General features: G+C 37.6%; 2 protein-coding genes across 7 annotated transcripts in view; both read right to left on the bottom strand.

The window, feature by feature from the left end:
* Window positions 1-1,176, bottom strand: part of RAPGEF6 (Rap guanine nucleotide exchange factor 6) — a 234,471-nt gene extending 233,295 nt beyond the window's left edge. For 4 of the 5 annotated variants that reach the window (XM_065918156.1, XM_065918157.1, XM_065918160.1 and 1 more), the window contains exon 1: window positions 928-1,176. In XM_065918156.1, coding sequence (XP_065774228.1) covers window positions 928-996 — 69 coding nt within the window. In that variant the 5' untranslated portion in view covers window positions 997-1,176. Of the gene's footprint in view, window positions 1-686; window positions 783-927 lie in introns of those variants that run through there. The other variant, XM_065918158.1, reaches the window with a different exon arrangement.
* Window positions 1,177-6,627: 5,451 nt separating this feature from the next.
* FNIP1 (folliculin interacting protein 1) overlaps window positions 6,628-26,430 on the bottom strand; it is a 118,175-nt gene continuing 98,372 nt past the window's right edge. For both annotated transcript variants that reach the window (XM_065918162.1, XM_065918163.1), the window contains 5 exons: window positions 24,269-25,679; window positions 22,710-22,878; window positions 15,649-15,846; window positions 11,250-11,365; window positions 6,628-9,384 (listed from right to left, as the gene is read on the bottom strand). In XM_065918162.1, the coding sequence (XP_065774234.1) occupies window positions 9,306-9,384; window positions 11,250-11,365; window positions 15,649-15,846; window positions 22,710-22,878; window positions 24,269-25,679 (1,973 nt within the window). In that variant the 3' untranslated portion in view covers window positions 6,628-9,305. The remainder of the gene's footprint in view (window positions 9,385-11,249; window positions 11,366-15,648; window positions 15,847-22,709; window positions 22,879-24,268; window positions 25,680-26,430) is intronic.

The raw sequence follows: 26,430 nt of genomic DNA, 5'->3' as shown, positions 1-26,430 counted from the left end.
CCTGAAAAACACGAAAGTGAATTCGGAAGAACTAACCCAAAGCACATTCTTTCATTTATTTCAATTACACACAAGACAATCCAACAATACATTCACATTGCTTCTGCTTTTTGGTTTAGGAAACATATCACTTATTATGGAAACTTCTTCAAATTAAGGAAAACCTCAACCCGCCCCTAAGCACTCTACACCGACCCGCAAGGTTAACAGGTTTTAGTTATTTGCCTGAAAACTAGCCTGCAGGTCAAATCATTTAAACTGATGTCATTACTGCTAACTCAATAAAGCAGGTTTTGGATCCAAGCACAAAATACTGTAAAATTTGCCAATGACAGAGTCTGAAAAATTACCTCCTGAACTTATCTTTAAATATGCAGAATTCTCCACTAGAATTCATCACCTGAACTGGACGCAAAGTTTTAAACTGATGTTGAAAACTTCATCGTTCAGGCAACTGAACAGTATTTAAAGTGCCTATACGGTTACTTTAAGAGAAGTTATTAAACTTTAAGTACCTTTAACAGAGGCTTTGGGTTTTCTTGTTGTTACTGTTAATGGCACGGCAGTTATATTTCACTTACAACTTCCACCTCCTTATCCATAGCCTACCTAGTTACGGGACAATCTCACTCCGAGAACCGCATTTTACCCTGAAAAAAAAAGATTTAGTAATGGAGATTTCTTACCGAAAACACTGGGAAGTCACCAGCAAGTACCGGGTGTGCGGGGAAGGCAGTTTTTCGAGAAGGAAAGACGGCCGTCACCCGCCCGCGAGAAGGGCCCGGTTTAGGGCCGGGAACGCAGAGAACAGATAGTCTGGCAGCAGGTGCGAGGCTCTGGCAAGGGGACAGTCGCCGCAAGTTTCGGACCGACAGAGGGATGCTGTCCCTTGGACAGCGGGAGGCTCGACGGGTCAGCTGGCCTTACCTCGGGCGTCCGCTCGGGTGGCTTCTTCTTCAGCGCCTGCCTAGCGCCAGGGTCCACAGGTGAGTTCATGGTCGCGGCCCCGGCCCCCGTGCTCCCCAGACTGCCCTTAGCAGCCCATGCGACAGGCCATTTACCCTAGGTATTGGGGGCTACGCCCTCCCCCGCGCAACTCCCCTGAAGAAGGGAACTCCGAACTGCGGCGGGGACCGCGCTTTGGCAAACAAGCCTTCGCAACGCCCGCCCAGGGCCTCAGCCCACGCGCGACTGGCCAGAGGGAAGCCCGCGCGGGGGCGGAGGGAAGGCTAGTGCGCGTGCGCAGCACGCGCAAGCGCGCAAACGAACGCCTAAGGGCGTGGCTCCACGGTGACGTAAAAACTGGGGCGGTGCCCCGAAGCCTCTCCCAGCCCTTCTTCGTGAGAGTTGAAGAAACGTCGCGAGACTTCACTTAAACCTGTCTCTGCATCCGCCTCGGAGTTGAGGTTTCAGCCGCTCAAGCTTCCGGTGGCGGGGCCGGAAACTGGTTGTGACCTACTGAGAGAAAATAGCGTGTCGAGGATCGAACCGTGGGGCAGGCGTTCTGGGTGGAGAGTTGTGTGTGCCAAAATCCGGAAGTTCAGGGCGTGGCCAGTCTCGAGGCCGAGCTCCAGTTCTGCAGCTCCGACACCGCTCCCTTGGAGAATGTGCGGAAGTCGAAGCTACTATTCAACAAACGAGGGAGTTTCTACCCTATCCTCCCTCCCTGTCTTCTAATAAAAAGAGTCTCTTGTGGAAGGGGCCAGCCGAGAAAAACCTAAGACGGACGCCCTGACATCAGCGCAGAGAAATAGAAGCTTCATGGCCTTGAGCAGGAGCGGGCAGTTGCCGAGCCTGCCGCCAGCTCAGAATTAAGCGCTGGTGCGCAGTCTGTCTGGACTACGTTCACATAACCAATGCTGAGGCCAGCCCTCCGCTCAACCCCTTCTCAAGGTTGCCTGACTTAGGAGTGTGCGCTTTTTATATTTTATACAGTAGTCCGTTTCCCAACAGGCCGAATAATGCAAATGAACACTTATTAGCTAGTACTTTGGTAATAAAAACATCTATTCTCCGGGGCAGCCAGACATCTGTAGAGGATGTTTCCACTGGAACGTCACTGACAGAATTCCAGAATCCATCCTTCTGAACAATCCTATTTCAGCGCCCAGATGGGCCGCACTAAGACACACAATTTTCCTTGGAGTGACATAATCATGTCCTTTCCACTGAATACGGCTTAGTATTTTAACAGTACTTATGGTTCACTAAGTAACTCTGATGTAAGATTATGACGTTGTTCCCATTAATTTTTTAATGACATGGTAAAAAAAATTTTAGAGTAACAAAGGGAAAAAGTTCAGGCTGCAACATTGACCATTTTAGGGATCTGGTAATGATGGCTGATGTTAGTAAGGAGCTTTGTTTTCCGGCTGGTCATTCAGCTTGCCCAAACTTGGAAGTTTACAACATAATATTAGAACATTTCTTTTTTGAGTAGCGAGCAAAAACTTTACCACGGAAGCTACGGCTCAGCCACTCAAAATTTTCAGTTGGTTACAAAAAATTGCAATAACCTACTTTCGTCATTTTTTTGTGTATATTCTCTCAAAATTCTAAGATCACAAAGGTTACCCTATTTTTCAAGCACGTTTCCAAAGCCACACCAGTATTTTGAAAAGAGAGAAAAAGAATTAAAAGTATGACAACCATGAGCTTGGATTTTTAAGAGCAAACATCTATATTTGTGTCTTTAATAGGCCATTTCTAGCTAAATAACTTGGTTATTTATTTCTGAACTTCAGTTTCCTTATCTGTAAAATGGGACTAGTAAAAGAACTACTACTTTGAATTTTCTGAGAATTGCATACATGAGATTACATACATAGACTTCCCTGATGGCGCAGATGGTCAAGTGTCTAACTACAATGCGGAAGACCCAGGTTCACTCCCTGGGTTGGGAAGATCTCCTGGAGAAGGAAATGGCAACCCACTTCACTATTCTTGTCTAGAAAATCCCATGGACGGAGGAACCTGGTAGGCTACAGTCCATGGGGTTGCAAAGAGTCGGACATGACTGAGCGACTTCACTTTCTTTCTTTCTACATACATGAGATAATTTATGTGAACAATCTGCACAGTATAAGCACTTTTATTATGTATTACTTTACCTCTAGGAAGTGATTTCTCTAAAGCATAAAATAAAATTTGAAGAACTAGATAGGGTTTTTTTCATCTGCTGTTTTTTTTCACCAGAACTATTCAGAAACACATTTAAGTATTCATGAAGATGTGGAGCAACAGGAACTCGCACAAACTGCCAGTTAAGTGTATATTGGGAAACCACTTAGAAAAAAGAAGTTATCTAAGTAAAGCTGAAATTTAACATACCCTTTGACAGCAAGCCCACACCTGGATGTTTGTTCTAAAGAACACCCAGAAAAGATGAACAAAAATGGTCACTGTTCATATTAGCCAAAAACTGGAATAACCCACTTGTTCATTACTTATAGAATAGGTAAATTGTTGTATATTCTTTCAGTGTAATACCACCCCCATAGCACAAGAATGAATCTCCAACATAATGCTGACAGGAAAATAAAGCAAAATATGGAGTATCACTACACAAAGTTCAAACACAAGCAAATCTGAACAATACCACTTAGGGATGCATACAAAGAAGTAAAACCATAGAGAGAAGAGCAAGGAAAGGTTCATGAAAGTCAGGTTAGAAGTCACAAAATGAGAAGGCAGAGTATTATGATCAGGATAGGGCACATGGAGATGGGGGGAGGGTGGATTCTGGGTTGCTGAAAAGGATTTACTTCTCGATCTAAGTGATGGTTACAATAGTGTATATTTATTCATCTTGTACTTGACAAGGAAAATGAATTAAGTCTATAAAAACTTATTAATATACTTTATTGTGATAAGGCAGCAACAGTAAAAACAGTATATTAATATCCATAGTAACTATATGCAGCATAATTTGAGCATATTTTTAAAGTCTATGTTGTCCTTTACCATCCTGTATTATGCTTTGGTATGTTAAAAAAAAAGTGAAGAGACAGAGTGAGAGCTCTAATAACTATCTTCAGAGAAAAGCCAACCTCCAGGACAGGATTCACCAGTATTAACATACATCTGAAAGGAAAACATAATGGTTCTTAAATTCTAGGTGGTTGAATCTTTAAAGATGGTTAAATATTGCTTCCCTGGTGTCTCAGTGATAAGGAATGTGCCTGCCAATGCAGGAGATGGAAGGTTCAATCCCTGGATTCAGAAGATCCCCTGGAAAAGTAAATGGCCACCCACTCCAGTAGTCTTGTCTGGAAAATTCCCATGAACAGAGAAGCCTGGCAGGTTATAGTCCATGGGGTCACAAAAGAGACACAATTTGGCATGGACAGAGGAGCCTGGTGGGCTACAATCGATGGGGTCAGACACAACTTTGCTATGAAACAAAAACAAATCTTCAAAAAAAGAAAAAGCAGCTTAACTCTTTACCCAATCTTAACTTTTGTCATACTTATCACAACCTGACAGCTTAATATTTTTGTCTGTCTCCTCCACCAGTAGGAAATATGTAAACTTCATGAGAAACTCTGTTATTTACTGACTTATTCCTGGTACCCAGAACTCTGTCTAGCACACAACAGGTGTTCAATCAATATCTGCTAAATGACTGGAACTATCTAAGGACTAAGTGATTGAGAGAGGATTTTGCTGTTAGAAAGATAGGAACTTGATGGCTCTCCTATGGAAAAGACATATGTCTGGCTAGGCAACTACTCTATTATGCAAAACTGAATGCATACACAATCATATTACCATCTTTGCAGAACAACAGCAGACCAACAAAAAGAAGTTAACAGCACTGGTTTTAATAATACCTGAAACGGTATAAGGATGTGACATTTGGGGTATGCTGGGAGACTGAGTCACTACTACTGGGAAAATAAGAGCACTTGCTGGCCTAAATCCAGAAGGTCACTTTCTATCATTGAGTAAGAATCTTTGAGGGTGGGGTCTAGAAATACATTCCAAGCACCATCTAGGTGTTTCTCATATGAAACCAGGTTTGAAAACCACTTTAAACTAACTCAGGTTCTGGCTAGTCAGACCCATCTTAATTCCAACAGTGAAAGATACTTCTGAGTGCTGAACCAAATGTGACACAATAATGGCATCACAAGTTTCTTGAGGGTATAATAGTATCTTCCCTATATTTACACAACACTTCAACAATGTTATTCCCTTTCAGAAAATCTAGGTAACACTGCTTTTATCAATAATCTTACTTTGAATGCTGGGGTGAATATAAACACACGTTTTGTGGCTCTCCTTGATACAATGGTTACTTGGAAAGGAAGGAATTTCAAACTTCTTCAACTTAATATCCTCCTTACAGTAAATACACGTCTATTTATGGGAGGTCTAGTCAGATAGCGTTAACAGGGGCAGAGAGCTGTCTGCAACCTGATAAAGGAATCAGTCTAGGCTCACACTTTTATGAAAAGAAGAGTTCCTTTTAAAGAAAAGGTTATAAGAGGACCAAGTCCTGGGGTGTGGGCAAGAAAGGAGCCTATGACCTGAGCATATGTTTTAAGACCAAAAGTTCTCCTGAAAAAATAATGGATGGAAATTTCATCCACTTAGAAATCTGTTAATTTCTTCTAAAACTTTAAAAACCTTTGGAAAAAATCTCTTTTGGATTGCCAGTATTTTCTTTCTTTAGGGAAGTCTAGAACAAACATAGTCAAGTCCACAGTCTGAACTATAGAGCAACAACAGGAAACATTACACTCTCCAACTTCCCTCTTTTCTATCTGCCTAAATCCTTCTCACTCAGAGTTATAATTCCCCAGCCCCCAGTGCACCTTCAGCTCATGTTCGGTTCCACTTGCCATCCCACCCCTACCTCCTACAATGGCAAAGACAAATAAAAGAAATCTCAGATAGCTTTACAATGCATTTATCACCACATCCTAATTGGAAGCATTCTGGTCTGAGATAGGAATTTTAAAGTAAGTAGTAATTTTAATTAGATACAATGTTCTTAACAGGTTTACATGGCTTCTTCTAGGTGTTAAATGATTCTCAGTTGTTTTCATAAAAGTATTTAAAGAAATTTACAATTTGTGATCATGAAAATTAAATATAAGAATATACCATATTTTTTGGTTACCATATTTTAACTCAAAAGAATGTATAGTAAATTCTACCCACAATAAAATAGATACTGGCTGTACAGATTACCTAGCAACCATGCTGTGTGTGCGTGAAATCACTTCAGTCATGTCCGACTCTTGGCAACTCCATGAACCATAGTCCACCAGTCTCCTCTGTCCATGGGGATTCTCCAGGCAAGGGTACTGGAGTGGGTTGCCATGCCCTCCTCCACCTAGCAACATACCAACATTACTGAGCATTTGGAGTGTGCCAAGCATTGAGGTAAACTCTTGATAGTCATTATTTCACTTGATTCTCACCACCTCATAAAGTAGATTCAACTAAATTACCAATACAGAAATTTTGGATTAGAGAAGGACAAACTTAGAGGACATTATGAACAAGGTCCCTGCCTAGAGGTGTCACACTAGGGAAAAGAATCCAGATGGGCCGGCAATAGAGTCTACAATGTTACATATACCTTATTAAATGTGAAAAAAAAACCAACATCATCCATCAAATTGACATGTGTATTTATTGCACAAATATCCCCTAGAACTGGGAGGTTATTATAATACAGGCGTACATTTGAGAAATGTATACAGAACAAGGAACATGTATTTACATTTTACATCTCCCACCATCTAAATAACTTAGAGAAAGCAAAACAATCTCATAAGACATCTAGCAGAAGTAGGCATTGTATAAAATCTGTTTTTGTTAAAGTGATCATCCCCAGTGTATGCCAATTTCAACAAAATGAAATCTGTGCTAGTATGTTTATTGCACTTAACATTTTCAAACTCAAAATTAAGACACATTAATAAAAGCCAGGAATATTTAAAATCAAAACAATTAGTTTATATACAGGAAAAATTAGTTTTAAATCTATAATGTAAAAGATTCCTTTTTCATTTCCTGCTGCAACAAACAGGTTTTTAAAATGTGTAATACATATCTGTCTGTACCATAAGAAGTTGAAAAATTGTTTTGAAAAGCCAAAATTCTTTTCATATTCATCATAATGACCATACTTCAAAGAAGTAGCAGTTCATTCCTTGGGTTTTCTGTAATGAAAGAATAACTATAACAAACAGAGCAAAAATTACAGGATGGTAAATTATAAAACTCAGGAATCCTGTAAGGATTAATGATTCTATAAGAAACCATAGTGCTTTTCCTTCCAAACAAAGCCTAAAGAATTACAGTAGCATGAGCCATCCATTTGTTGGAAACCAGATTTCCAAAATGGTAATTTATTACAGATTTCTAATAGATAGGACTGTGAATAATTTGATGATTAGTTTTAAAAATAAGACACAAAAACAGACATTGTCTACCTGCTACGTGTCCTGAACTATAATGAGAAAAAATATAAGTGGCCCACATATGATCTTTTCCATATTCTGAATTCAGATAAAGAGACTGATTCATAAAATTCCAAACAACAGATCAGAGAATTTCTTTAATGAATAGACTAAAAAAAAAAACTATGCCAATGAAAATATATCCACAAACACTCTTTGACAGCAAGTCGCCCATGGGAGACTCAGGAACTAAACCAGCTGATAGGATCAGGGGCTAAACTGCCTGCAGGCACACCAATTTCAGGTTTACATTCCATTAAAATAACCATTTCATCTCAGTCTAGCTGGAGATTAGAACAAGGTAAAATGTGACCCAATGCTATAAATTTGAGGTCAAAAAACTAAATAAACCACAGAAATTTCCTTAATTACTGAAAATTTAAATAGCAAGAATGGATGCATTATACAAAAGATACTTAGTAACAGAATAAGCAAGTGGTTTTCAGTTTTAAGCTAATCAGCTAATTATGATGAAAATAGTTCATGAAAGCAGAAACCAGTTTCACTTCTTACATTAAGAACATCTTAGACCAGATAAGTAAAGGATAAACTATTAATATAATGTAGTATTTCAAGTAAACTGAGGTAGTAGAGCATATTGAAAACTTTATCTACCCATCTTTCTATTTACATTACTTACAAGAGTTTGGTTCCATATTAGCCTTTCTCACAAACAACCCTCCCCAGTATATACAAAAACAGTTACAACAGAGAAGTTGAAATCTTTGAAAAAAATTAGCTACTGGAAGGGAGGAGCTATTAGAGAAAATAAAATTTTAAGAATTAATGAGTTTGTTAGTGTAAATTGACTATTATGAAGCAGTGAAACAAATATTCAGTTCCTATGGGTTCAAGAACGGCTTGATACCGAAAACCAAGGGCCTCGGCTACCTGAGCACTTTTAAAGAAAATAGTATTATTTCTGCCAATGCTTTGGTGCAATTTTTAATCCCAATTTTAATTTATTAAATTAGATGCAAATATGTAAATATTAACATTTATAAGAATTAGCTTATACTTACAAACAAAACAAATGGTATAAAGTAGTATTCTTATTTTGGGAATCTACATTCCTCAACCTTAAAAAGAGATTGGCTTTACTTATATTTTAGGGTGTGTGAAACAGAAAAATCACCAGAAAGTAATATTTCAACACTATATACAATTACTACTAGTTGAAAATATATCTTTAAAAAGGCATGTTTACCAATCTTGGATTTCTACCTCTGGCTTTTTAAAAAATAGATACATATGTACACTTGGGTGGATAACATAACACAAATTTATACACTTTATTCTGAGTTTATTTTAATTAAAAGTTGTTTAAAATACTTTGAGAAATACTTAGAAATTAGCTATTTTGAATTGAAAAACAAACAAACGAAAAACAAACAAACACAACATTACAGATCTCTGTACCTTAAAAACAAAGAAAACGAGTGAAATGACTATTTCCGGGCCATTTAGTGAGATATCTGTTGTTACTTACGAGCTCTGGCAAGACTGTAGTGATCATAATCAAATTCTTCAATGTTACTCATTTTATAGAAACTTCTAAGTTACAATGTGGCTTCTTCAAATGCTTTCTCCCCCAAATGCTTTTTTAGTTTCACTTGGTTAAAAATCTACCACCATTCAAAAGTCAATCAAAATGAAAAAGTCATCCAATGGTGACATGATATGCACTGCAATGCAGAATACCAAGGTGACTGATTCATTCAGATGAAAGTCTGACAGAGAAAAAAAATTGCCATAAATGCATGTTGTGACTGCTTCCTTGGTTTCTACTTAACTTTTCACTGAAGTTAATTTCCAACAGCCTTTATGTTAAAGTAGTATCTGAGCAACATACGGGGAGTGAGTGCTTGCTACAGCAGCCAAGAGAGGAAGATCACTGGATTCAATCCTGAAATTAAAAAAAAAAACTCAGTTCAGGTTTTCTATACCCAGTACCTAAGTCCTACAGGCAAAGACTGCTACCTGTAAGGTCACTTTACATCTCCAATCAAGGTCATTGGCCACCATGGCCAAAATGAAAACGGGAAGAGAGCTGAAGATACTGAAAATAAATTTTTCCCTAAGTAAAAACCATAACCAAAGATTTTTTAAAAAAGAAAACCTCTGAAATGCAACAGAAACAAAGTCTTAAATATAGAAAACCATCTCAGTGATCTGCTGATGGACCATGCATAAGGGCAAGTGATGATGTCTAAGAAATACTATATAATAACAGAATGACAGTATGCAGCCCTATTGTTCTGTATACAAATGCTTCTATAGTAAGATTCACTGGAAAGAAGTAATGAAAACCTCTTAAAAATATAATCTACCACAAATAATGTACAGGAAAAGAAAACTGGCCAATAAATATCAAAGTAAGTTATGTAGACTCATTCATGGTTAGAGAATAAATCTGAATAAAATCAGATTTCATTTTTCAGCAAGTAGCTTAGCAAAGATTAAAAAGTTTGGTGATAAAAGTAGTAGGAAGAGTGTGTTTCCCATTGTTTGTGGGAATTTATTCTGGTACTTTCTGAATAGAATTTACTATTGTCAAAATAAATACCAAGATCTATCAACAATTTAATACACATGTCCTTTAATTCAAAAAATCCTACTTCAAATAATGTATCCTATAAACTTTAAAGAATTATACTGATTCCAGCACTGATCTGTAATATCAAACTACTGAAAATAATCTAAACACCATATAATGGAATGCAATATAGGCTTTAACCAATATGTGTGGTATGTGCTTAAATGAACAAACATTCAAGATTCATTAAAAGGCAAGTTGCACAATGGCAAACAGAGTATAAACTAATTTGTATTTTTAACCCTACACATTTAAAAATTCTATAAGAAACAATTCATTAACTGTGTTTGGATGGAAACAAGTTGTGGAAAAGATGATACAACTTACTTTTCACTTTATGCCAAAATGCATGTGCACTGTACATACATTACCTTAAAAATTAGTTTAAACTTTTATAAAATGAAAAGCTTCACACACAGAGAATCATTTCCAATCTGGATACTAAGGAATAATATTAATGAAAGAATTTAATCTGGTTTCAGACATACAGTAGTAACTCAATATTGACTGTTTCTCCCTTCATGAAAGCTAAAACTAGACAAAAGTTCTAGCTTGTTTTAATTTATTCAACCAGCATTTCAAGAAATAATTCATGCACCTGCGCATGCACACACACACACACACACGGAAAGTGGCCACAGAACGCAATGAAAGGGACTATACTATGACTCCCGCCAATTTCCTCTTTGTACTTCAGTTAGGAATTTACATAACTGGCTTCTTCCCAGGAAAACTGCAGAGTATAAAGACATAATATAAAAAATGGAGAAGGAGCAATAAATATGTAGATAATATACCACCATTCACAGAGTGCCATTACTTCTTCAATCAGTTCATCTGGATGACAGGGCAAATGCTGGGAATGATGAGCTTATAATATATTTAATAAATAAAAATGAATATTCAATTTTTCTAATGCAAAAATTTATATTTTAATTCATTTCTATTAAACTACATTTCTCAATCTAGTGAACTACATAGGGACAGTGCCTTTCACATCAGTCCAAGACAAGGTTCTGCTTTTACACTGTAAAGCGCAACCCAGATGATACTACTGTACAGCTTCTAACAAGACAACAATTTAAAAAGAAAAAGGCAATTCTGATGACTGTTCCTTTCCTAAATAAAGACAGTGCAATGAGAAAGCAAAGCCAGAGAAGAAATCAGGAACATACCCTAGAACCACTCCCAGTTCCTTGACATGAACACGCATCTGCCCCCTCAGGTACTCAGACAGCATTTTGCTCTTGAAGTACAGCTCCTGTAACCGGTCTTCAAGATGCATTACACACTGCAGTTAGGAGGGAACCAAGAACGAGGTCAGAAAATGCACAATGCAAAGTAATGGCAAATTCCAAAGCATTATACTTTGACAATTCTACTTAGCTATTTCAACATAATCTAAAATTTGGAGCATATTTTGAAAACATGCAATATTAGCTAAAGGAGTGTAAACTCACTAGCTTGTATCAAAGATTTAGATTTTACAGAGCTTTTTTTTTTTTTTTTTTTTAATTTTTAAAATTTTTTTATTTTTTTAATTTTTATTTTTCAGTGGGTTTTGTCATACATTGATATGAATCAGCCATAGAGTTACACGAATTCCCCATCCCGGTCTCCCATCCCACCTCCCTCTCCACCCGATTCCTCTGGATCTTCCCAGCCCAACAGGCCCGAGCACTTGACTCATGCCTCCCACCAGGGCTGGTGGTCTGTTTCACCACAGATAATATACATGCTGTTCTTTCGAAACATCCCACCCTCCCCTTCTCCCACAGAGTTCAAAAGTCTGCTCTGTACTTCTGCGTCTCTTCTTCTGCCCTGCATATAGGGCCATCGTTACCATCTTTCTAAATTCCGTATATATCTGTTAGTATACTGTAATGTTCTTTATCTTTCTGGCTCACCTCACTCTGTATAATGGGCTCCAGTTTCATCCATCTCATTAGAACTGATTCAATTTTTTAATGTGGTAAATTACATATAATATAAAGTTAACCATTTTAAATACAAGAGTTACCATTTTAACTACTTTATATAACTGAGAGGCATTAAGTACATTCAAAAGGTTATACAACTTATCACCACCATCCATATCCAGCACTTTGAAAAATAAGTTTTTATTCCAAATTTGATAACTGTAACTCTTATAAATTAATATACTTCAAATGTATTTACATTAGAAGGCTGCATTCTCCTATGGAAAGCAAAAGAAAAAAATTTCCAGCAGCTCATAGAGAATGCTCTATAGGCCTCACTAGAAGAAATGTTTCTTGGCTGGAATATTAAAAACTAAAACATATACATTTTGTTTCTTGTCAATTAATTTGCATAAGTCACTAAAATAAGTGTCTTTTCATGTGAATTGTTGATATATGCATGTATGAGAAAAAAGCATGAGGTATACGTGCCAACATACTAAGTTCCTGCAGAGTATTTCTCTTGTATGAAAACTAGTTGCTGTTAAAGCTCCTAATAAAAACACATTTTCTTTTTCTTCAGAAAAAAAAAACTGAATAGATTTCTTGACACACATTCTTTTGTGGTATATTTTTGGTAGTATTAATATAATGCTCATGTAGACTGAAAATGCCATAAGTGAAAAAGAAATTATCTATAAAACATATGTTAATAATAGGATTCATACACACACACAATTTACCATATTACCTACTGTTAGGCACACAATTCAATGTTATTAAGTATATTCACAATGTTGTACACCATCATCACTATCCTTTTCCAGAACTTTTTGCATTATCCCAAACAGAAACTCTACATCCAGTACAAAATAACCCTTTATGCCCTCCTTCCCCCGACTGCCAGTAACCTCTCTATTCTGTTTCTATGAACATGCCTATTCCAGACACCTTACGTAACTGGGACCACACAATATCTGTCTTTTTGTATTTTGCTTATTTCACTTAGCTTAATGTTCCAACCCTGCTGTATCATGTATCAGAATTTTCTTCCTCTTTATAGCTGAAATATTCCATTCTATGTATTACACATCATTTACTGATGGACATGACTTGTTTCCAATATTGTCTATTGCAAGTGATACTGCTGTGAAAAATAGGGAACAACTGTTCAGTCCCCTCTTTCAGTTATTTTGATTATAAACATAGAAGCAGACCTGCTGGACCACATGACAATACAATGTTAAACTTTTTGAGGAATTGCCAAACTGTTTCCACAGCAGTTACACCATTTTACATTCCCACCAGCAATGCATAAGGGTTCTGATTTCTCTGTATTCAATATTTGTTCTTTTGGGGGTTTGTTTGATCAAAACCATCCTATGGGTGTGAAATGGTATTTCAATGTAGTTTTGATTTTAACTTTCCTAATAACTAATGGATGTTGAATATCTTCTCATGTGTTTATTGGCTATTTGTGTAACTTCTTTAGAGAAGTGTCTACTCAGGTCCTTTGACTATTTTTTGAGTTGTTTCTTTGCTGAGTTGTAGGAGTTCTCTATATATTCTGGATATCAATCTCTTTTCAGATGCATGATTAGTAAACATTTTCTCCTATCCTGTCAGTTGTCTTTTCCCTCTGCTGATACACAAAAGTTTTTTAGCTTGATGAAATCACAATTTATCTATATTTCCTTTACTGCCTGTCCTTTTGATGCCAGGTCCAAGGAATCACTGCTAAATCCAGTATCATGAAGATTATCCCCTACATTTTCTTTAGAGAGTTTTACGGTTTAATATTTAAATATAGGTGTTTTTTTTTTAACTTTAGGTTTAAAGTTTAGATTTAAGTTAAAGTTCACTTTTGTTAATGGCATAAAGTAACAGTTCAACTTCATTCTTCTGCATGTGGATATCCAGTTTTCTCTAGGCTGGAATACTGGAGTGGGTAGCCTTTCCCATCTCCAGGGACATGGACACATCCAGTTTTCTCAGTAGGATTTGCTGCAAAGACTCCTTTCTCCTTTGAATAGTCTTGGCGTCCTTGTCAAAAATCAATTGACCATACAGGGTTTATTTGGAGGATACTATAATCAATTGGTCTATATGTCTGTCCTTATGATACTACCACACTGATTACTGTCCCTTTGTATAAAGTTTTAAAATTAGAAGTAGTGAGTCCCCCAGCTTCATTCTTAGTGCTATCACCTTAATAATACTAAGTCTTCCAAACAATGTGAAATGACTTTTCATTTATTTATGTCTTTAATTTCTACCAGAGATGTTTTGTAGTTTTCAATGTAGAAGTCTTTTGCCTCCTTGGTGAAATATATTCCTAAGTAATTTATTCTTTTAATGCTACTGTAATTGCCTTCTTCATTTCTTCTTCAAGACTTCATTCCTAGCATACGTAAATGCAACTATCTTTGCATGCTGATTTTCTTGCATCTTTGCTAAATTCATTTATTAACTCTATCAGGGTTTTTTGGTAGAATCTTAAGTTTCCTACGTATAAGATCATATCTGCGAACAGAGATAGTTTTATTTCTTTTTTTCCAATTTGGATACCTTTTGCTTCTTTTCTGCCTAACTGCTCTGGTTATGACTTTCCAATACTATGTTGAATAAAAGTGGTGAAGGTGAACAACCACATCTTCTCCCTGTTCTTAAGGATAAAACTTTTATTAGTCTTTAATCACTGAGTATAATGCCAGCTTGGGTCTGTCATATATAGCTTTTGTCATGTTGATCTACAAAGGTTTTTCACTATGCTATATTACAGTTCTCCTAACCAAAAAAGGAAAGAATCTTGAAATCTTGGAAATGGCATCTTCAGAAAAAGGTTACCAGTGTTATAAAAAAGGATCATCCAGGGACCTCCTTGGTGGTTCAGTGGCTAAAACTCCACACTCCCAGTGCAGGGGCCCTGGGTTCAATCCCTGGTCAGGGAACTAAATCCCAAATATTGCAACTAAGACTTGGCATAGCCAAATAAATAAATAAATAATTTAAAAAATTTTAAAAATGATCATCCAAAGTCCTAATATGAAAATGAGGATACACAATGCACTGGCATTCTGCACAGAGCTTAGGGCTTGTTACATGTCATTACTTCACATAATACTAAGCCAGGTACTGCAGAAATCATATAGACTATATAGACAAGTACACGTACATATTCCTTTCTGTCTTAACTTGAGTTGCAACAACAAAGTACCACAGACTCAATGGCCTAAATAACAGAAAATTATTTTCTCACAGTTCTGGAAATTGGGAGTCTGAGATCAGGGTGCCAGCATGGCTGAGTTTTAGTGAGAACTCTCTTTCTGGCTGGCAGACGGCTCCCTTCTCCCTGTGTCCTCACATGGTAGAGAGCAAGTGGAATCTCTCTCTTCCTCTTCTTATAAGGCCACTGATCTCATAATGAGAGTCCCCCTCTCATAACCTAATCTAATCCTAATTACTTCTCAAAAGTATCACATTGCAGGCTTCACATATTGATTTTAGAGGAACACAAACATTGAGTCCATAACACCTTCTTTCAGGAAAATAATAATGAAGATAACAGTAGTATTCAATGTAGGCACATGAATGACAATAGGGTTAAGTTAGTTATCACAGTGCCAACAGTAATTCAAGCCTTACACATACTTACAAAATTTGGAGACAGGTTATGTTTATAAAGCTGAAGAGTGGAATGAAGCAGATTGGAAACAAGACTGGAAACCAACACCTCCTTTCCCAGTTTATTATCTGTCATTCGTCTCTGGCTACTGGCCACTTGAACAGTCCATTTATCCATATCTGCTATAATACAGACAGCTTCTGCTATTGGTTCATCCAATACTGGATGCTGGAAAAAAAGAAAAAGAAATCATCTTAAAAAAAGAAAAGTTTCAAAAAAAAAATAAAAAAAAAAAAAAAAGAAAAGTTTCCAAAGATAATGTTAATGGGATGGGCAAGGAAGAGATATCAGACAAAAACAAAACAAAGGAATATGAAACTTCTGAGAGTTACTGCCAAAGAATCCTTGACGGTGAAGAAAGCAGCTAAATAACAAATACCCTGAGATATCTTATAGAAATCATAATAGATTCATTACCAGAACTTTGTATCCTTTAATCCAGAAATTGAATTTTAAAAAGTATTTTGGTCATTAATTCAACAAATTTACCACCAACTATGTGCCAGGCAACTGAAAGAAAGCATTTTTACTTTGAAAGAGCTAAATGTTTTAAAAATAGGAAGGAAATAAATTCACATGAAAGGTCAATGATAAGGTTCTGTGCTAACTATCCCATCCAGTCAGGCATTAATTTGTTTGAGCACCTCCAAGGCTGTCCCTTGATTATCTCTTCCTGGCTATGTGTACTAGGTTTTTATATATCCAGAGTATAGATACAGCAGTTGAAAAGGAGACAAATCAACACATACTATAACAAGTTTCTCAGGATATGTGGTTAAATGAGGGGAGAAAAGTCACTACATGCAGCTTCCCAGGTAGTACAGTAGTAAGGAATCCACCTGCCAAGCAAGGCAGGAGACACAAGAGATGTGGGTTTAATCCCTGGGTCGGGAAGATCCCCTGGAAGAGGAAATGGCAACCCACTCCAGCATTCCTGCCTGGAAAATTCCATGGACAGAGGAGCCTGCTGGGCTACAACGGAGTTGCAAAGAGTCAGACATGACTGAGCATGTGCACGCGTATGCACACTATATCCCAGTTATGTTCTTAAAAATTCAGATCTTTATCTAAATGAAAATGTATAGAAAAAAGAAAATACTCAAATCAAACTCTCTATTATAAAGTTTCCTGTGAAGAAGTACAAAATATTAAGAGTATAGAGAATTTTCACTTTTGGCTTTGTATATCTTTATACTGCTTAAATTTCTATCAGAAGCATTCAACTAAATGATATTTTAAAAAGAAAATTTAAGAAACAGAGAGAAAAAATATTTTCAGCTCACATATATGGATAAAAGAACCATAGGCATATGCCTGTGCCCTTGAGTTCCCATGGTTTACCCACAAAGAATTAAGTACACAGTACCACCATAAATAAGAGATACTCAATACATCTTTTTGTATTCAGAAAGATAAGGCTTTCTTCACCATTGGCCATATGAATTAACATATTAGCAATAAGACTGAAATATAAACTACAATCTGAAATACTTAAACCCAATGGCCTTTCTCCTTTATAATTTTCACTGTTACTAAAATTTCATAGCAAGGATGTTAACAAGTTTACTCCTGGAAAAACCCAAGTTTGGCAACCCCCCAGGGATATCTCCTGGTCCAGAATAAAGTTTTTTGCTTGATGCTAAGGAAACAAAGAGAAGGGAGCTCACAGTCCTATGAGGGAGCTAAAAAGAAATACATACAGAGCTATGAAAATACTTGTATAATGAATTAAACAGTCACCAAGTGCTGGGGTGTCAGAGGAGGGCAACAGTGGGTTCTGTATGACTGGAAGTTACACAGTAGAAGGAACACAAGGATATGACACTGAAGCATGAATAGCATTCCTAATAAAAGATGGAAGAGGATTATGGATAATTCTGTAAAGGGGAATACCATGAAAAGACTCAAAAAGAGAAGTAGATGCATGTAACCAAATTTGTGGAAAATGACACTGGAAAGTGGGGAACAAGAGAATGCAAGAAGGACGCTGGAAAGCTAACACTGTGAAGACTTCCCATGAAACTGTAAATTCTATATTTGTTTTTATAAATGGTAGTTAAATATTTCTTATTCAACTCTTACCAAGGATATAATACTTTTCATCAACTTCAATACTGAAACATAATTTTGGAAATGGTATATACATCTAAAGAGGAAAAGTAAATCTTACATTTTTAAGAAACAAGAAAAGAGTGAATATATATTTAATGTAACTACTTTTGTTCTTATAAAAGAAAAATACGGTGGGAGATAGGATTAAATAATTAAAGTGGAAAACAAGCTGTGAAAGGAGGATGCTGCTGCTAAGTCGCTTCAGTCGTGTCCGACTCTGTACGACCCCATAGATGGCAGCCCACCAGGCTCCCCCATCCCTGGGATTCTCCAGGCAAGAACACTGGAATGGGTTGCCATTTCCTTCTCCAATGCATGAAAGTGAAGAGTGAAAGTGAAGTCACTCATTCGTGTCCGACTCTTCGCAACCTCATGGACTACAGCCTACCAGGCTCCTCCGTCCATGGGATTTTCCAGGCAAGAGTACTGGAGTGGGTTGCCATCGCCTTCTCCGGTTAAAGGAGGATACGTCTTGCAAAAGCAGAAGGCATTTTCAGGTGATGAGAATCACAATGGAAATCCATCTACTAGCCTCACAAGGAAATGCCTAAACAGGTAATGAGGAAACTGCTATGAAAGAAACATATCTCTTTTTTAAAGGCTTAAAAACTTCTTTAGAAATTCACTTTATGGCTCCTCAATCAAAAGTCACATGGCTAAGATTTTTAAAGCTATTTTTTTTTGGTAAGATAAAGGAAAATGAGCCCACATCAGTAGTTTCCCAAGAAGTGTTAGTTTCTCAGTCATGTCCAACTCTTTGCAACCCCATGGGCTCTACAGGCTCCTCTGTCCATGGAATTCTCCAGGCAAGAATACTGGAATGGGTTGCCATGCTCTTCTCCAGGGGATCATCCTGACCCCAAGATCGAACTCGAGTCTCCCAAGTTGCAGGCAGATTCTTTATCCTCTGAGCCATCAGCGAAGCCCAGTTTCCCAAGAAAGAAGGGCCTAAACCCTAAGTCTGAGATTAGAACTGATTCAAATCAAACTCACTTACAATTCAGTTCAGTCACTTAGTCGTGTCCGACTCTGCTACCCCACAGACTGCAGCACTCCAGGCTTCCTTGTCCATCACCAACTCCTATAGCTTGCTCAAACTCATGGTGATGCCATCCAACCAACTCATCCTCTGTCATCTGCTTCTCTTGCTGCTTTCAAACTTTCCCAGCATCATGGTCTTTTACACTGAGTCAGTTCTTCACATCAAGTGGCCAAACTACTGGAGTTTCAGCTTCAGCATCAGTTCCTCCGTTGAATATTCGGGATTTCCTTTAGGATAGACTGGTTTGATCTCCTTGCAGTCCAAGGGACTCTCAAGAGTCTTCTCCAACACCACAGTTCAAAAGCATCAATTCTTTAGTGCTCAGCTTTCTTTATGGTCCAACTCTCACATCCATACATGACTACTGGAAAAACCATAGCCTTGATCAGACAGACCTTTGTTGACAAAATAATGTCTCTGCTTTTTAATATGCTGTCTAGGTTTGTCATCACTTTTCTTAAAAGGAGCAACTGTCTTTTAATTTCATGGCTGCAGTCACCATCTGCAATGAGTTTGGAGTCCAAGAAAATAAAAATAAAGACTGTCACAGTTTCCAATGTTTCCCCATCTATATGCCATGAAGTGACGGGACCAGATGCCATAATCTTAGTTTTCTGAATGCTGAGTTTTAATAAAGCCAGTTTTTTCACTCTCCTCTTTCACTTTCATCAAGAAGCTCTTTGGTTCCTCTTCACTTTCTGCCATTAAGGGTGGTGTCATCTGCGTATCTGAGGTTATTGGTATTTCTCCCAGCAATCCTGATTCTAGCTTGTGCTTCATCCAGCCTGGTAATTCGTATGATGTACTCTGCTTACAGTTAAACAAGCAGGGTGACAGTATGCAGCCTTGATGTACTCCTTTCTCAACTTGGAACCTGTCCGTTGCTCCATGTCCAGTTCTAACTGCTGCTCTTTGACCTGTATACGGGTTTCACAGGAGGCAGGTCAGGTGGTCTGGTAGTCTCATCTCTTTAAGAATTTTCCACAGTTTATAATGATCCACACGGTCAAAGGCTTCAGCAAAGTCAATGAAGCAGATGATTTTCTGAATTTTCTTGCTTTTTCTATGATCCAATGGATGGTAGCAATTTGATCTCTGGTTCCTCTGCCTTTTCTAAATCCAGTTTGAACATCTGGAAGTTCTCAGTTCACATATTGTTGAAGCCTAGCTTGGAGAATTTTGAGCATTACTTTGCTAGCCTGTGAGATGAGTGCAATTGTGTGGTAATTTAAAACATTCTTTGTCACTGTCTTTCTTTGGGATGGGCTTCCCTAGTTGCTCAGCTGGTAAAGAATCCGCTGCAATGCAGGAGACCTGGGTTTGATCCCTGGATTGGGAAGAAGAGAAAGGCTACCCACTCCAGTATTCTGGCCGGGAGAATTCCATGGACTATACAGTCAGTGGGGTCACAAAGAGTCGGACATGACTGAGTGACTTGCACTTTCTCTTCTTTGGGACTGGATGAAAACTAACCTTTTCCAGTTCTGTAGTCACTGCAGAGTTTTACAAATTTGTTGGTATATTGAGTGCAGCACTTTTAACAGCATCATCTTTTAGGATTTCGTACAGCTCAGCTGAAATTCCATCACCTCCACTAGCTTTGTTCATGGTGATGCTTCCTAAGGACCACCTGACTTCACAGTTCAGGATGCCTGGCTCGAGGTGAGTGATCACACAATCGTGGTTAGCTGAATGATTAAGATCTTTTTTGCATAGTTCTTGCCACCTCTTCTTAATATCTTCTGCATCTGTTAGGTCCATACCATTTCTGTCCTTTATTGTGCCCGTCTCTGCATGAAATGTTCCCTTGCTATCAATTTTTTGAAGAGATCTCTCATCTTGCCCATTTTATTGTTTTCCTCTATTTGCATTGATCACTTACTCAGGAAGGCTTTCTTATCTCTCCTTGCTATTCTTTGGAAACTCTGCATTCAGATGGATATATCGTTCCTCCTCTCCTTTGCCTTTTGCTTCTCTTCTTTCCTCAGCTATTTGTAAGGCCTTCTCAGACAGCCACTTTACCTTTTTGCATTTCTTCTTCATGGGAATGGTTTTGATCACTGACTCCTGTACAGTGTTACATAGTTCCTCAGGTGCTCTGTCTATCAGATCTAACCCCCTGAATCTCTATCATTTCCACTGTATAACAGTATAAATTCATTTTAGGAGTTGTTAAAGAAACAAGGGGGCAGTACCAGTGATTTATTCTGAAGCTGCTTCTTTTCACTCAATGGATTATCATAAGCAATATCCTAATCTGATAAAATTTCAAGTTAGTCAATTTCAGTCTTTTCCTTAACCATCAACTTCTGGGAAAAAACAGCCTATACCCAATAGGAACTTATTCTTAATTGAGAATACATTTCCTATTTTGTGAGCTGAAGTATTTGAGGCTGGATACAAATACTTTCCTCAAAACTAGTCAGTTTTCTTCATTTATCTTTTTTTTTTTAAGAGAGAGAACCCCAATATTTTAAACGGAACAGGTTTTAGGGACATTACAAACTGCTGTTCAAACTAGCATTGTCCTTGGAGAAGAAACTACCAAACATGCAACAAGAACATGAAAATAGTTCTAAATTTAAAAATTGCTCAATATCTTCATCTCTGGGAATCCAGCCAAAAGAAATAACGTTAAATTCATTAAATGCAGCAACAGTATCAATATTACTTATAACAATAAAAGAAAGAAAAGTTGTTTTTTAAATTTGAGCAATAAGAGACTAAAGAACACAGAAATAAACCCATGTATATATGCTCAATTAATTTGACTAAGGACCCAAGAATAGTTTCTTCAATAAATGGTGCTTAAGAAACTGAACAGCCATACTGCAAAAGAATGAAACCGGACCACTATCTTATACCACACACAAAGTCAACTCATATGCTAAATGAGTTTTATATACCATGACCAAATAGAATTTTTCTCACCCCTAGGAATACAAAGATTGGATTAACATCTAAAAATCAATCAGTGTAAACTATCACATTAACAGAAAAACCCACATGATCATTTCAATAGATTCACAAAAAGTATTTGACAAAACCCCACTAGGTCATGATTTAAAGGGGTAGGGCACAGAAAACTCAAAACAATAGGAATAGAACTTCATCCAGCTGATAAAAGAGCATGGTGTAAGAATCCAACAGCTAACATTATTATGCTTAATAATTAAACACTTGATGTCTTTTCCCTAAGAAAAAGAACAAGATAGAGATGTCTACTATCAGCACTTCAATGCAACACTGTACTAAACACTCTAGGCTATACTATCAGGCAAGGGAAAAAAAGAGGCACCCAGACTGGAAAGAAGACGGTAACATGAAGCTATATGTAGAAAATCTCAAAGAAGTCACGCAAAGAACTATGAAAACTAATAAAAGAGCTCAGCAAAGCATCAGGATACAAGAGCAATATATAAAAAAATCAACTGTAATACTATACGCCAGAAATGAAAATTAATTTCATTCACATTTATGCATTTGCAATATTTTGATGTTATAAATAACTTGGTGATGAACACCTAAGAATACACATAGTATTTTCTGTATTTTCAGATTTCCAATTTGACAGATTCCTTTCACTTATTTTCACGATGACAGGTACAAAACATACAGGTAACTACATATAAAGTGATGGATTTAGAGAAAAATTGTGCTACACACTGTGTGTGCATCCGTGTGTGTTCAGTCGTGTTCAGCTCTTTGCGACCACCAGGCTCCTCTGTCCATGGAATTTTCCCGGCAAGAATACTGGAGTGGGTTGCCATTTCCTTCTCCAATTATACACTGAAGTGTGACCAAAACAAGGCAACTTTGGGTTCTACTGGTTAATAGTTTGTCTGAAATAAATTTAAGAGCACTGAAGGTCACTCACCTGCACCGCATGAGACAAATCTGACACCAGACACTGACGGAGCCTCTCATCATTCCCAATTCCTTGAAGAACAAAGTCAGGGACGTAAGAAGAGCAATAGCCACCTAGCAAGGATCTCCCAAAGTTGGCGATGTTGGGCTGAACAGCACTCACTTCAATTAACTTCGACCTGGGAGAAAAGTTCCAAAAGAAGGCATATCTATTCAGTAATAAATATATTTTACAAATATACAAAAAAAATTTGGACTCTACTAATCCACATTTCCAGTACCATCATTCTCTATAAAAAATACTAAAACTAAAATCATCCTAAAATAAAAAATGGCCTAAAAGCAAACCAAAACAACACACTGGCTTAAGGGCTCAATGAGAACACAAAACACTCCTTCGTATCCAAAAAGAGTTTGATGGACAACTGTAATGAGATGAGCATGCATCTTTCACAACAGACTTTAGGAAGGCTAGCCCTTGTGTATATGTAACACACCCTTAATACAATCAAATTACAGAAACCATCACTTAAAACAAAGTATAAATAATTCACTAAACCCAAAGCTTGGTATGTAACATTTCTCAGGTATGACTCTCTTCCTTGTGTTCTTGACTGAGAGTTTATGTTCCATGCTTTCCTCTTATTTCCAAACTAATTTCTAACAGCTATCTCCTACCTTCTCTCAGTGACCACCTCTGTGGAGTTGCCAGGCTCAGCACAGGTTCTGAGGAGCATAATTCTATCCTAAACGGCTTGAAAACCCCTGGACAGTAAGGAATCTCCCATACACCAACATAACTTTTCTCTAATGTCTTCACAAAGCTTTTCCACAGTACCTATGAGTTCTCAGCCTTTAATCCTTCTTGTAAAAGCACAACATAATCAAAGAAAATTTGTCCAGAACAATGATCTCTTCTTTTATATTAGCTACTACCAACTTTCAGAGACCAGTTAAACAAAAGAATGGTACACATGTAAATTCATGGCTGATTCATGTCAATGTATGGCAAAAACCACTACAATACTGTAAAGTAATTAGCCTCCAACTAATAAAAATGGAAAAAAAAATCTACATGCATTTGAAGACTGCAATAAATTGTCACTTGTTGAATATAAGGAGGACCAAGTAATAATTATAAAATCTCCTAAGATTAGTTAACAGCAGCTTATATAAAAATGGTCATCATTCTAATGTTACAAATGTCTCTCCCTGCTGTATGAACCTTCCACTCTTATCTTTCATTCACAAAGGGAAAGAGGCAGAGGAGAGCCTGCCTGATACAGTCTGAACCACCTTTCAGAAGTGGGCCACTATCTTTACTGTCTCCCCCAGACTCATGCAAAGGTCACATCAGTATACAAGAAGAATATGTCCTTGAGATTTACTGTGCAAGACTGGCCACAGTTAACAATACTGTATTGTGCATTTGTAGTTTTTGTTAAGAGAGTAGCTCTCATGTTTGTGTTTTTTATTGCAATAAAAGAATTATGATACTCTGTGGGGGAAAAAAAAAAGAATGGTACATATTTTTATAAGTTCTATGAAAGGTTAAAACTGCGTACTCACCCAGGAAAAGGTATCTCATCTTCTTCTGCCCAATCCTCCTGCTCTCCTCCATAATAACTGTTTCCTTGTCTGGCCACATCTTGACCTGTATCTTCACTTTCACTGTCTCCAAGGGCACTATCTGAACTTTCATTTCTTGGAATGTCCCATTCAGCTCCCACAGCAATTTTTTTCTCTGAACTCTCTTTATCCCCATGGGGGACAAGAATGGAGAGTGTACCTCTTTGGTCTTGTTGAGTAAAAAAGGTTTTACATGAATCTTGGTGAACTGTTCCTGCACATTTGCAAAATTCATTGTTTGGTTTGCTATTATTTGTACACAATCTTTTTGAAAACTCTAACATACAGCAGTGTTGTTTACTGTCTGTACTTGTTTTAAGTGGAATATCATCAATAGTCCTGGTTTCAATTGAATCATCATTAAAATATTCATCAAATAAACTCATGCTTTCTAGGTCTGAATGATTCCAGCAAGGAAGTTCACAGGGTTCTCCAGATACTATGTTCGGTATATCAGACTCTTCAGATTTAGTTGTTTGTTTACTTTCTTGATGCTGATCAACAGCCCCTCTTTCCTCTTTTGGTGATTTGGTGTGATGCCTGGTAATCTGATCCACTACTGCCTGACTCCGGAGTTCAGTATCTGAGTCAGGTGACATAGAATCCCCAATCAAGAAAGTAACCTTTGTCTGGGTTGCCTCACAAGAAAATGCAGCTGTCACAAGCTTATCTGGAGGTTTTTTTTCCACAACCATTCCTGCAGATCTCAACACTTTACCTGTGTGATTACCTGAATCTAGCAACTCCTCATTCTGCCATGTTTCCTCTGCTGGATCTAGGCCTGACTTTGACAATGCACATCTGTCTACTGGAGCAGATCCTGTGCAAACAACTGTTTCTAACTTAGTATCAAGGCAAGTTCTTGACTTATCTCTGTACTGTTTAACATCAGGAGCATTTTCTTCTTGGCAGTCAGGAGAAATCATCTGGCACTCATTTGAAATTCCAAGCAGCTCCTTAGAGCTGTTCTGAATATCTTCTCTCTCTTGTCGTGAAACATTCTCTGTATGTTGCCCAAGGAGTGGACGACTGCAATATTTACAGTTACAATTAGGAGTCCTTGTCTCTTCTGACTCCTTAAAGAGCAAACTGCTTTTGTTTCTATGCATTGTGATCAGCACATACTCTGATTCTTCGATTTCCCCTTTCTCCAAAGTGGTAGTAATTACTGTGCCTGGCATAACAATGGCTTCATCTTCTCCATTTTCTAAAAGATGGGTTTCTTGAAGTTCAGAGCATCTTATGAAATAAGTAAGAAAATAAAGCAGCCTCTGGACCATGTCTTGTCGTTTGCCAACTACCACAGTCCTTGCTAACCGTACAGGAGAGCCAATAGCGCCATATAAGTCTCCTGAAATAGAAAAATCAGTTAATGGGCATATCCTCTATTTATACAGCTAAGCAGCCTATTTTCAATTAACAGAAACCTCCTCTTATTGTATGAGGGGTAGGTCAGGTTTTACTTTTGGCTCCCTCAGAGGTGAGTGATTATTCAGGAGTAGGATGAGATGAATGATCTTAACCAAAGAGAAAGGTGAATGGAGGAGCTTTCTAGCTTCCTCCTGAAGCAGCTGCTGTGGTGCTGAAACCACAAGCAAAGAGTCAGTTGTGAAAGTCACATTTACCAAGAACATGCTCCATGCTAGTCCCCTCGCAGAGTACAACATCTGGGTGGACAAGTAATGACTAAAGTACTCATGTGCCAAAGCACATTTGCTGGGGACCAAGGACAGGAAGGCAGTAGAAATGAAAACAAGCAGAGCTGAAATAGTCACATCACATAATTAACTTTCCTTGATTCAAATTATATTCCTGAACCTCAACTGTTGCTGTCCTATTCAGGACCTCACATTAACTTCCGTGTTTTTAAAAGTCCATTTTCCTTTCCATTCCATTCCCCAGAGAGCTGGATACTCACAATAGACCCAAAAGGGCAACGTGTTCAGCTTTACGATTCATTTTCACCTCTGTATTCACACTATACATGAACAGCTATTACATTTAAAAAGGGGGGAGTGGAATTTAATTCAACTTTTGAAAAACCTCTATTTTAACTTTACAAGAATTCCATAAACATAAACAGGTCTCAAATAATATGCTAT

Source organism: Muntiacus reevesi, chromosome 1 (genome assembly GCF_963930625.1).
Source record: "Muntiacus reevesi chromosome 1, mMunRee1.1, whole genome shotgun sequence".
NCBI lineage: Eukaryota > Metazoa > Chordata > Mammalia > Artiodactyla > Cervidae > Muntiacus > Muntiacus reevesi.
The sequence above is the reverse complement of the archived record's forward strand: the minus strand, read 5'-3'. Positions and strand labels throughout refer to the sequence as shown.